The sequence below is a fragment of the Neofelis nebulosa genome, chromosome 7 (genome assembly GCF_028018385.1).
Source record: "Neofelis nebulosa isolate mNeoNeb1 chromosome 7, mNeoNeb1.pri, whole genome shotgun sequence".
Taxonomy (NCBI): domain Eukaryota; kingdom Metazoa; phylum Chordata; class Mammalia; order Carnivora; family Felidae; genus Neofelis; species Neofelis nebulosa.
This window is the reverse complement of record NC_080788.1, coordinates 54,012,194-54,025,690: the sequence shown is the minus strand read 5'-3', so window position 1 is coordinate 54,025,690 and position 13,497 is coordinate 54,012,194. Positions and strand designations below refer to the sequence as shown.

The following is a 13,497-nucleotide window of genomic DNA, read 5'->3' as shown; positions in this document are numbered from 1 at the left end:
AAAATCTTTGGGATGCAGCAAAAAAAGTTTTCAGGGAAGTTTATAGCAATACAGGCCTATCTGAAGAAGCAAGAAAAAAATCTCAAACAAATAACCTAACCTTACACCTAAAGGAGCTAGAAAAAGAAGAAACAAAGAAACTCAAAACCAGCAGAAGGAAGGAAATAACAAATAACAGAATAGAAATAAAGGAAACAGCAACTAAAAAACACAAAACAATAGAACAGATAAATGAAACCAGGAACTGGTTCTTTGAAAAGACCAACAAAATTGATAAACCTTTAGCCAAACTCATAAAAAAAAAGAGAGAGAGAGAGAGAGAGAGAGAGAGAGAGAGAGAGGACTCAAACAAAATCACAAATGAAAGAGGAGAAATAACAACCAACACCACGGAAATACAAAGAATTACAAGAGAATATTATAAAAAATTAAATGGCAACAAACTGGACAACTGAGAAGAAACGGATAAATTCCTAGAAACATACAATCTCCCATAACTGAATCAGCAATAGAAACTTTGAACAGACTGAGGACCAGCAATGAAATTGAATCAGTAATCAAAAAACTCCCAACAAACAAAAGTCCAGGACCAGACAGCTTCACAGCTGAATTCTACCAAACATTTTCTTTTTTTTTTTTTTTTTTTTTTTTTAATTTTTTTTCAACGTTTTTTATTTATTTTTGGGACAGAGAGAGACAGAGCATGAACGGGGGAGGGGCAGAGAGAGAGGGAGACACAGAATCAGAAACAGGCTCCAGGCTCCGAGCCATCAGCCCAGAGCCTGACGCGGGGCTCGAACTCACGGACCGCGAGATCGTGACCTGGCTGAAGTCGGACGCTTAACCGACTGCGCCACCCAGGCGCCCCTCTACCAAACATTTAAAGAGAAGTGAGTATCTATTCTCAAACTATTCCAAAAAATAAGAGGAAGGAAAGCTTCAAAACTCATTCTATGAGGCCAGGAGTACCAAAACCAGACAAAGCCACCCCCACAAAAAAAGAGAACTGTAAGTCAATATGTCTGATGAACATAGATGCAAAAATCCTCAACAAAATATTAGCAAACCAAATCCAACAATAAATTTAAAAAAATTCATTAACCACAATAAACTGGGATTTTTGTTCAGAATGCAAGGGTGGTTTAATATTCAGAAATCAATCAGTGTGATACATCACAGTAATAAGACAAAGGGTAAGGGGCGCCTGGGTGGCTCAGTTGATTGAGCGTCTGACTCTTGATTTTGGCTCAGGTCATGATCTCGCGGTTTGTTGGATTGAGCCCTGTGTTGGGCTCTGCACTGACAGTGCAGAGCCTGCTTGGAATGCTCTCTTTCTCCCTCTCTTGGCCCCTCCCCTGCTCATGTGAGCGTATGTAAGCACATGTGCGTGCACACACGTTCACTCTCTCTCTCAAAATAAATAAACGTTAAAAAAAAAAAAAGAAATTACAAATAAACTTCACTTAGTTGCAAATAAGTCCTTTTTAATGGAACCTACAGACCAATTCACAAGATGAGTATACTGTCCTTTACGCATAAAATAATATGATCGAAGCACATTTTTAAATTCAGAGTTGTAAATATGAACTGATCCTTTTAAACAATGTTGCCTGTTTTAACCCAGAGCCAAAGAAACACAACTGTAAGAAGGCTGGTTTCAGGTTGTTACTAAACAGGAAAATCTAAATTTTATGCACATTTAGAATTTCTATATTTAAGTAAAATGTGAACATGCTTCATATCCTTAGAATTCCTAAAGCATTAAACAGAATGATGAAGTCACACTGTAATGACTGAACTCAGGAAGAGCTGAAACCCCCAGCCCTACCTTCTCTTGCTTATTTTCTTTCAATCTAAATAAATAGGCACATTAGGACACTAAGTGTCTTCATCTTTTCTGTGAGAGATAATTAAACATTTTAATTTTAAAAAGCCTTTGATGTAATTTCGATGTTATCCTACCAGCAGAAGGGTTAGAGGAAGCTATGACTCCCTTCTTCTCAGTGAAAAGTTAAATGTCCTACAGGAGGACAAACCTGCAATCTTATCTCATTAGCACTATATTCTGAGGTCAGGTAAATTTTAAATGTTGTTAACATGATTGAAATGATTATCAAACAATAATTTTTTTAATCATCTATCTCAAAAACACTGAAGTTTAGTTAAACTTACAATTCAATTAGACCACTCCAATAGCCTCCTAATGCCACAGTGAACACAGCAATTACAAAAATAACTACCATAGTATAGTCAAAGTTGGGCCACGATGGAGAATACATTTTCACAGTAATGTTATCTCCAAGAGTCTGAAAGGCAAAATAACAGTTAAAACATCAGAATTAGTTTTCTTTCTACTACAGCCTATGGCAGCAATACTCTCATTTCACTCTGAAAATGATACTATACGTTACAAAATCCACAACACTAGAACCATTTTTGACAACATAATGTATTCTCTTGTCATAACTATGAGGCTATACTTCGGTTTATTAAATCTTGAAAGTTCAGTGTTCCACACAATCACATCTTGTCAGGGATTTAAAACTACGATAAAGGATATAACAGAGATTATTAAAAAAGTCAAAACAAATCACTGTCTTTTCTAAAGTCAGGGCTCTGAAGCACCTTGTGCTCACTGGGAGATAAACATTTCCCAAATAAAGACCTGATTGGCCTTTATAGCTTCTTGTTAGCAAATGGAGCATATATAATTTAAATTTATTATCAATAGTTAAAAGTAAAGAATTGTACTATGTATAAACTTTGTATAATACATAATTACTAATGTACCTGCTTCATATCTTTAAAATCTTTGTAGTTTATAAATGCAATCACTATTTTCACATCATGAAATTCAGATTTGTTCCCTGAGGGAGGAAACTGAAAGAAAAAAACATATTATGAAAACTTATGAGCTACTAGTATATTTACAGAATAAAATACACATTATTCCATTAAATATAAACATTATATCTTTTTTTTAGTTATAAAACAAAGTTTCATATGTTCTTTCTTGATATAATAGTAAGAGTTCTCAAACTGGAATCCTTTTAGCATAAACTTAAACTGACTTATATGTAGGTATATCATGTGTGTGTGTGTGTGTGTGTGTGTGTACACACATACACAGACATGTTTGTACCTAACGAATATGTTAGGACAAAGTCTTGTTCAATTTAGGAATAGAAAAGAAATTACAGGGGCGCGGGGTGGCTCAGTTGGTTAAGCGTCTGACTTCATCTCAGGTCATGATATCACGGCTCGTGGGTTCAAGCCCCACGTCAGGCTCTGTGCTGACAGCTCAGAGCCTGAAGCCTGCTTTCAGATTCTGTCTCCTTCTCTCTCTGCAGCTCCCTTGCTCGTACTCTCTCACTCTCTCAAAAAATAAGTAAACATTAAAAAAATTAAAAAAAAAAAAGAAATTACAAAGTTTTCCAGTTCAATGCCTATCATTGCCAGAATATTTATTTTAAAATAACCCTATAATGGGATTATTCAAAACTTGGCCCATAAATTACATACCAAAAAGATAGTTCAATTCCTGTGAAATTTGATACCATGAGTTCAAGAGTTACTTAAGTTTTACAACTTACTAGGACACTGTTATTGGCAACCAATAATGCTTCAGCACCTCCTGTTTTTGCAATTCTGGCTTTTTCAAGAAAATGGCAGGTTCCCCACTGTACCACAACTGCTTTGCTCTTTATTCCTTCAGGTGGAATATCAGAAAGATTGCACAATGGTGTGGTAGTCAGATTCATCAAACTGATGGAAGTCTGAAAAGATGAAATGTCTTTAACATGATAAAGATCATATTTCATAATAAATGCATTCAGTGACAAAGTATCAATATTGGTTTAATACCAGGTTCTTTTAAATTAGAAATATTTTATGACAACCAGGCTTTGAGTTAAGTATTTTAAAATTCCCTAACTTGTTTTTCCCACAGACAGAAAAACATGTAAGGCAAAGCAAAAAAAAATAATTAATCATCATATATTACAGCTAGTTCACACACTAAAATATAATACTCATTCTTGCCTTTCAATAATTCTATGTTTACAAATAAATATTAACTGTGATTTACTTACTGCATTTTCTAGGGTACTTGGAAGATCTGTCCAATGAGGGTTATAGAGCATGCAGTAGTCCTTAGACGGTACAGGTTTGCCATTTCCAGACGCATGCAGGATTGCTTCCTGAGCAGCTGTCTAGGACACGAACAATAATTTTTACACTGGTAATAATCTGGTTTGCCAACAACAAAACACTTTAATAATGCTATTTATACATAAGGTTTGACAGTACTTCCTTAAGAGGGAAGATCTTCCAATGAATTTATTTCTTATTTGAGGAAACACTTAAGTTATACACATTTGCCCAGAACACATTCTTTTAAGGAAAATAAGTCACTTTCTTACGGGGACACAATTATGACCTTGCTATAAGAGCTATATCCCGGGGCGCCTGGGTGGCGCAGTCGGTTAAGCGTCCGACTTCAGCCAGGTCACGATCTCGCGGTCCGTGAGTTCGAGCCCCGCGTCAGGCTCTGGGCTGATGGCTCAGAGCCTGGAGCCTGTTTCCGATTCTGTGTCTCCCTCTCTCTCTGCCCCTCCCCCGTTCATGCTCTGTCTCTGTCTGTCCCAAAAATAAATAAAAAAAAAAAAAAAAAAAAAAAAAAAAGAGCTATATCCCACAGAGGATTCTTGTTGTGTGATAACTTCAAACTCCCTTCACACCCTAAAACTTTCTTTCTCAATCTCTTATGAGTTATTACTTCATTGTTTTTTTAAAGTTTCCTTTTTTTTATTTTGAGAGAGAGGGAGAGAGAGGGAGACGGTGGGAGGGGCAGAGAGAGAAGGAGACAGAATCCCAAGCAGGCTCCGTGTTGTTAGCAGAGCCCAATGCGGGGCTTGAACCCACAAACTGTGAGATCACAACCTGAGCCAAAGTCAAGAGTAGGACACTTAACTGACTGAGCCACCCAAGCACCCCAACTTCAGTGTTTATGTAGTGCATTTAATATTCCTCAACCTGCCTTGGATGTCCACTCTCACCATTGTTACTTAACACAGTACTGGAAGTCTTAGCCTCAGCAATCAGACAACAAAAAGAAATAAAAGGCATCCAGATCGGCAAGAAAGAAGTCAAACTTTTGCTATTAGTAGATGACATGATACTCTATGTAGGAAACCCGAAAGGCTAGACCAAAATATTGCTAGAACTGATACACAAATTCTGTAAAGTCTCAGGATACAAAATCAATGTACAGAAATCTGTTGCATTTCTATACACCAATAATGAAACAGCAGAGAGAGAAATCAAGAAAGTGATCTCATTTACAATTATACCAAAAACCTAGGAAATAATCTAACCAAAGAGGTAAAAGATCTGTAGTCCAAAAACTATAAACACTTATGAAAGAAACTGAAGATAACACAAAGAAATGGAAAAACATTCCATGCTCATGGACAGGAAGAACAAATACTGTTAAAATGTCTACACTGCCCAAAGCAATGTACATATTCAGTGCAGTCCCTATCAAAATAACCACCAGTATTTTTCACAGAGCTACAACAAACAATCTTAAAATTTGTATGGAATCACAAAAGACCCTGAATAGCCAAAGCAATCCTGAAAAAGAAAAGCAAAGCTGGAGGCATCACAATTGCAGACTTCAAGCTATATTACAAAGCTGTAGTCATCAAGACAGTATGGTATTGGCACAAAAACAGACACATAGATCAATGGAACAGAATAGAAAACCTAGAAATGAACCCACAACTATATGGTTAATTCATCTTCGATAAAGCAGGAAAGAATATCCAGTGAAAGTCTCTTCAACAAATGGTGTTGGGAAAACTGGACAGAGACATGCAGAAGAATGAAACTCGACCACTTTTCTTACACCATACATGAAACTAAATTCAAAATGGATGAAAGACCTAAATGTGAGGTAGAGAACTGTCAAAATCCTAGATGAGAACACAGGCAGCAACCTCTTTGATCTCAGCCACAGCAACTTCTTACTAGACATGTCTCTGGAGGGAAGGGAAACAAAAGCAAATATGAACTATTGGGACCTCATCAAGACAAAACTTCCGCATAGCGAACAATCAACAAAACTAAAAGGAAACCTCTGGAATGAGAGAAGATCTTTGCAAATGACACATCTGATAAAGGGTTAGTATCCAAAATCTATAAAGAGCTTACCAAATGCAACATACAAAAACCGAATAATCCTGTGAAGAAATGGACAGAAGACATGAATAGACATTTTTCCAAAAAAGACATACAGATATCCAAGAGACAAATGAAAAGATGTTCAACATCACTCATCATTGGGAATATATAAATCAAAACTACAATAAGATACTACTTCACACCTGTCAGAATGGCTAAAATTTAACAACTCAGGGAACAACAGGTATTAGCGAGGATGCAGAGAAAGGAAATCACTTTTGCACTGCTGGTGGGAATGCAAACTGGTGTGGCCACTCTGGAAAACAGTATGGAGGTTCCACAAAAAGTGAAAAACAGAACTACTATGCGACTCAGCAACTGCACTACTAGGTATTTATCCAAAGGATACAAAGACACTGATTTAAAGGGGCACATGTACCTTGATGTTTACAGCAGCACTCTCAACAATAGCCAAATTATGGAAAGATCCCAAATGTCCACTGACTGATAAATGGATAAAGAAAATGTGGCATATATACATATATATGTATGTACATATATGTGTATATCCATATATGTATTATATATGTATATGTATGTACGCATATACATATATACATACATATATATGCATGTATGTACACACATACATACATACATACATACATACACACCATGGAATATTACTCAGCCATAAAAAAGAATTGAATCTTGCCATTTGCAACAACAAATGATGGACCTAGAGAGTATAATGCTAAGCAAAATACATCAGAGAAAGAATAATACTGTATGATTTCACTCTTATGTTGAATTTAAGAAACAAAACAGATGAACATGGGGAAAGAAAAAAAAAGAGGGAGGCAAACCATAAGAGAAACTGTTAACTATAGAGAACAAACTGAGGGCTGCTAGAGGCAGACGGGTGGGGGATGGGCTAAATAGGTGATGGGAATTAAGGAGGGCACTTGTTATGATGAGCACTGGATATTACATGTAAGTGATGAATCACTAAATTCTCCTGAAACTAATAATACACTGTATGTTACCTACCTAGAATTTAAATAAAAACTTGAAACATAAAAAAAAAAAGAAATACCTCAACCTGTCCTAACTTCCATATTCTACCAGTAAAAAAAAAAAAAAAAAAAAAAAAGTACATTATTATTTCTAAGTGCTACCTGTGAAAGAAATTCTGAGAAACTACAACTCTCAAGTCTTCAAGATTCTGCAACTGCCTATTCAAAAAGACCAATCCAGAGTTCAAAGAGAGGAAAAAAGAAGAAATGAAAAAATGTTCTGTCCTTTGCCTCATTTCCCACTACCTGGGAAAAAAGGCAGAGAAGAGCCAAGAAGTAACTGAAAAGAATAACTAATGCAGATGGGGTGGGAGTGGAGAGTATGAAATGAAGAAACACTCTGAGATAATTAGAATACCACACCACATCACAATTCCCTTCGAACCTGAACTGATCCAAATCCTTCCTCTGTCCTCCTCTGAACAAATCTTTCTCTAAATCTTCTTAAAATTTTTAAAAATAATGTTTATTTTTATTGTAATTTTTGAGAGAGTGTGTGCATGCACACGCACGAGCAGGTGAGAGGCAGAAGAGAGGGAAAGACAGAATCCCAAGCAGGCTCTGCGCTGTCAGCAGAGCCCAACGCAGGACTCAATCCCACAAACCTTGAGACCATGACCTGAGCCGAAACCAACAGCTGGACGCTTAACCAACTGAGGCACCAGCCACCCCTGAACAAATCTTTCTCTAAAACGTACAAGAAAAAAGTCTGCTTGGCAAATAAAGATAATGTACCAAGGCTCTACCACTAAGGCATGCATTAGGCTGAACTACATAAAATTGCTATTTGACCATTTTTGTATAAAATTGGTAATTTCGTCACAGGTCAATCTAAATTTATACAGTACAAAAATACTCTAATCCATGCTCTCCTACCTAAAATCTCCTCTGAACATTTGGGATTAGAAGGACTTCTGGCATATTTGGGACTTCATTAGCTTATGGATCTAAGCAAGTGTAGGGAATTTATAAAACATACTATCACATTACACGGAATAATGAAGACAAGGAAATTATTTGTGGAAAAAAGAAATGTTGTTTTCATTCAGCTGTTTCCATGTTGGTCATGAATGGATTTATTCGACAGCAGAGGTGAACCAATATCCTAAATTCTTACTATACACTAAACTATTTGTAGGTTACAAACTATACAAACTAAACAGTATATTTAGGTTTTTGCACACATATCTGATCTACTATTACTGTTTTACTAGTGAGGACTCTGAGACTTAGAGAAGTCACTAACATAACTTACATAAGTTATACAGCAGAATAATCAATTCTAACTATAGAGAGTAACCCTGCAGATAATCGTGAGGGATGATTAAGTTTAGGTTAAACATTTTTTTAAAAGAATTCATAAGTGAATTGGGTACTTCTTTTTAAAAAAAATTTTTTTAATGTTTATTCAGTTTTGAGAGAGAGAGAAAGAGACACAGTGTGAGCAGGGGAGGGGCAGAAGAGAGGGAGACATAGAATTCGAAGCAGGCTCCAGGCCCCGAGCTGTCAGCACAGAGCCTGACACAGGGCTTGAACTCACAAGCTGTGAGATCATGACCTGAGCTGAAGTTGAATGTTTAAGTGACTGAGCCACCAAGGGGCCCTGAATTGGGTACTTTTTAATGAATCCAACAAAACAGCACATGATGTCCTAGGATGTCCTGGATTAGTGATGTTGAGTTTGATTATTTGATTAATGTAGTAACTGCAGGATTTCTCTAGTATAAAGTTATGTATTTCTTTCTCTTTGTGACTGGTTAGAAAGTAATCTGTAGCACCATGTAAACAGTTCAACAACCTCTCACCTAGTTTTAGCCTCCATGATAATCCATGCTTGAATTAAATTTTACATATTACATTGGGGGTTGAGAAATGGTCATTGTTTTTTAATACTGTAATTCCTTCTGCATTTATTAGCTAGTATTCTTTAAAAAAGAGCTTTACTCTCTCCTTCTACTACCTTTTGCTTGGTATCACTAGAGGTTCACTGATTTTTAAAAATTTAATATAATAGAAGCATTTGTTTGATGTTCAAATTGTCCCAAATTTGGTCATCAGGGCCTCTTGCAGCTGGCTCTTTGTATCCTTTGACAAGACCCCATTAGTCTTTGAGGACTTCCTTATTTTTTGGCACAAGATGTCCTAGGCTGACTTTATTCTTTACCTGCCACAGGTCCCAAACCAGTCATACTACTAAGCTCCTTGTGGAGAAGAATGGTATTTAGATAAAGATTTGGGTTCTAATTATACACAAAGCTGAAGTGGTGCAGCCTTTAAATAGACAATTGGTAGTATCTATAAAAAATTTTAATACATAGAATCCTGATTCATATCCTACAGATATATTATAGAGAGCGCAGAAATAAGCCCACGTGTATATGGTCAATTAATCTATGATAAAGGAGGCAAGAACATACAATGGGGAAAAGATAGTCTCTTCAACAAATGGTGCTGGGATTACATGGACAACAACAAATGGGCAACTACATGCAAAAGAATGAAACTGGCCATCTTTCTTCCTTTCTTTAACAAATACCTGTTTATTTAAGTAATCTCTATACCCTACGTGGGAGTTGAACTCATGACCCTGAGATCATGAGTCACATGCTCTTCCGACTGCGCCAGCCAGGCACCCCCAGACCACTTTCTTGTATCATACACAAACATAAACTCAGAATGATTAAAGACCTAAATGTGAGACCTGAAACAATAAAACTAGAAGAAAACACAGGCAGTAATTTCGTCATCAGTTACAGAAATATTTTTCTACATACATGGCATTTTGGAATTTTGTTTGTTTGTTTATTTATTGGGTATGTGAGAGAGTGAAAGCAGGGGAGGGGCAGAGAATCTCAAGCAGGCTCTGCACTGTCAGCACAGAGCCCCATGCAGGGCCTGATCCCACCAACCATGAAATCATGACCTGAAACAAAATCAAGGGTCAGTCACCCAACCACTGAGCCACCCAGGCACCCTGTCATTTATAAGCTTCAACATTCTCAACTTTAACATACAGTTGTTATGAAGATTAAGTTGGATGATGCAATTATTTGCACATTAAGCTCTTAGTAAATGGTAACTAATAGTAATAACTATTCCCAACTATTAGTGGGAAGTGGGGATAAGAGGTGATAGCTAAAGGAAATGGGGTTCCTTTCTTTTTCAAAAAGATTTTTTAGATCAGCTTTAGGGTCACAGCAAAACTGTGCAGGAGTACAGAGTACCCACATACCCATGCCACACACATGTACAGCCTCCCATTATCAACATCTGCACCAGAGGGGTACATTTGTTACAATAAATAAACATACAATGACACATCATTTACATTTAGGATTTACTCTTGGTGTTGTACATTCTACACATTTTGACAAATGTATGCTATGTATCCACCATTACAGTATCCTATGCAATATGGAATAGTTTCACTGCCCTAAACATCCTGTGTGTTCCACCTATTTGGTTTCTTTCTGAGGTGATGTAAATGTTTTAAAATGGACAGTATTAATGACTGCACATATCTGTGAATACACTAAAAGCCACTGCATTGTACACTTCAAATAGGTGAACTGCACAGTATGTGAATTATAGCTCAATAAAGCTGCCCTTCTCCAGAGAAACACTACACAAGAAATTACAGTCTTACCAGGAAGATTGAAAACAAACCTGAAACAGATAAGCAAAAACATAATGTGATTAGTCAGTCTCTAATAAAAGCTTTAGTGTTCCTATGGTGTTAAAGATGTAAATTCTTGGGCCCTATTCCAGATCTACTGAATCAGAAACCCCCAGGCAGTTTATTTTTACAAGCCCTTCTGGAGATTCTTTTACTTGTAAAAGTTTGAGAACCATAGCTACAGGAGCAGTGCTTAAGATTTATTATACACACATATCACTTAGCAATCATATTAAATGGCAGATTTTGATTCAGTAGGTCTGGGTGGAGTGTGAGTTCTACATTTTTAACAAGCTTCCAGGTGATGCTGATGCTGCTGGTATATGGACCACACCTTGCTTAGCAAGGCTCTAAGAGAACAGAGTAGTGGAAACCACATTACTGTCAGTCAATTAGTAGGGAAGCATAAAGAAAAAGGCTTGAAACTCAGTATCCCCTTAAGCATTACAAACACCAAATTAGGTGAGACTTGTGGTCCACCCACATGCTACTGGTGTTAGATCGCTTGACAAAAACCCTACCCCTACGGTGTAAGGGCAGAATACCTTCCTTCACATCTTCCAAGTTACAGACATGGTGCTAAACACTGAATTTTCCTTTGTCATCAACTGTGGTCTGGCCTTCTATGACTTTATTCATTCAACCTTTAAAAATTATGCTTGCATTTTTTTTTTTTTTTAAGAACAGAAATTATCTTACAATTCTGAAGGTTACAAGTTGCACACAGATCTCATTGGGCTAAAATCTGAGTATTGACAGAGCTGCATTCCTTCCTGGAGCTCCTAGGGACAAATTCCTTTCCTTGCTTTTTCCAGCTTCTAAAGACTGCCCAAGTCAGTTGGATCATGGCTCCTTTTCTCTGTCTTCAAAGCCAGCAATTTTGTTCTCTCTGATCGTTCTTCTATAGTCACATCTCCCTGACTCTCTTCTTCTACCTCCCTCTTAGTTTTTTTTTAAATTTGTTTTTAAAATTTACATTTAAGTTAGTTAGCACATAGTGCAAAAAAGTGTGGACGAATTTGCATGTCATCCTTGTGCAGGGGCTGTGCTAATCTTCTCTGCATCGTCCCAACTTTAGTGTATGTGCTGCCGAAGCGAGCGCTGTATTTGCATTTTCAATCAGTAATAAAAACATTCTCTTAGTAAAAAGCTGAGTATCAAGAGCTTGAAGGGATTTAGACAAAATATTCTAGTGTCTTCATTTCGTGGCTCAAACAGGTCCCCAACGACCAAAGTGAAGTGGTCTCGGGGGCCAAGATTAGAACTGGGCTCTCCAACACCCAGACCAGCAGTCTTCAACTCTGCTACCACTTCAGGTTCCCTCATGCAGTTACATCCCCAAGCACCTCTTGGCGCCCAACTATCACTCTCCAGCTTTAACACTGGTCACCGGGATGCCCGCATTAGCTGTTAACTCCCTCTTCCGTGATACTGGTATGGGTCTTCTACCACCACTCAAGCTCCTCTAATTCCCCATTAGTTCCTCCCACATTCTAAATATCTGAAACTCTACGTCATTTCCTTATAGTCTTCCAAATAACCCCAGTTCTGGGGCTCTGGGCTTCATGGAATTCCTTTTCCTACGACAACTTCTTACTGTTCGCCCTGTATGTTCCCTCTTCACATCAGTTCCTACAAGTACTGGTTGTGGACTCAAGCTTTCTTCAGGGCAATCAAGTCATCTATTTTATACCACTGTTGCTCTATATTCACATCTTACTTGATCCTTACCACAAGGTAAGTAAGTTTACTAGCCCATGGTATGAACTGGTGGTCCCTTTTTGGACTCAAATTTGTCTCCAATAAAACTTCATGGGATTCTCTGTTGCTCACGAACAGTTCCTATTACTTTATCCAGAACACCTGACTTCAAGCATATTCACTATCATCTTTTCAAACCAAAAACTAGTGATGTTTAAGTGTATCTTGATGTTACAGTTACCTATTCCTTTGCTTATTTAAATAGCTTTGGCTATGACAAGTGTCAAATGATTACCAAAGGTCTAAAAAAGAACAACTACAATGATGTATATACTATACTCACATCCTTGCACATGTATTAGATCCCCATTTTCTGAGACCAATCAGACCTTCAACAAAGGGATATGTATAGGAGCTTTTATTTCATCAGTATACTTACAGCAAGTCAGTCTCGCACTGACCTTCATGTCCCTGTCTCTTGGGAGTACATCCATGCTTTACATTCTAGTCTCTAGGTAGTTCCAACCACGGGCATTTGAATTCCTAGCCTCTGTTCCAACAGCCTCCTGATGCTGACTCACCAGCCCAGTATTAACCTACTGAGAATAGGCCTGCTCTACTCCTGTCCAAGCTAATAGCGCAGTTCAAGGATTCTTCTTCGACCCTGGTTCCCAGGTTTTATGTCTTCCACCTTTCTTTCTTCTTCAAAAGATATCTTCTAGCATTGAATCTATTTTCGAAACTTAAGTCTTCACATATGCCTTTGGAAAAAACAATTCTAGCTAAAAATTTATCTAACATACTACCACCTACCCTATATACATGTCATTCTTTGGGTCTGCCAGAGCTCTGTACCTTGGC

At 37.4% G+C, this 13,497-nt stretch overlaps 1 protein-coding gene and 1 pseudogene across 1 annotated transcript in view; both read right to left on the bottom strand.

Moving 5' to 3' along the window:
* Positions 1-13,497, bottom strand: part of SPPL2A (signal peptide peptidase like 2A) — a 53,643-nt gene that overhangs the window by 29,762 nt on the left and 10,384 nt on the right. Inside the window, exons 2-5 of the mRNA XM_058737742.1 lie at positions 4,092-4,211; positions 3,594-3,776; positions 2,791-2,880; positions 2,173-2,306 (exon numbers count right to left, since the gene is read on the bottom strand). Of these exons, the coding sequence (XP_058593725.1) occupies positions 2,173-2,306; positions 2,791-2,880; positions 3,594-3,776; positions 4,092-4,211 (527 nt within the window). The remainder of the gene's footprint in view (positions 1-2,172; positions 2,307-2,790; positions 2,881-3,593; positions 3,777-4,091; positions 4,212-13,497) is intronic.
* On the bottom strand, positions 11,937-12,037 carry LOC131518349 (U6 spliceosomal RNA; annotated as a pseudogene).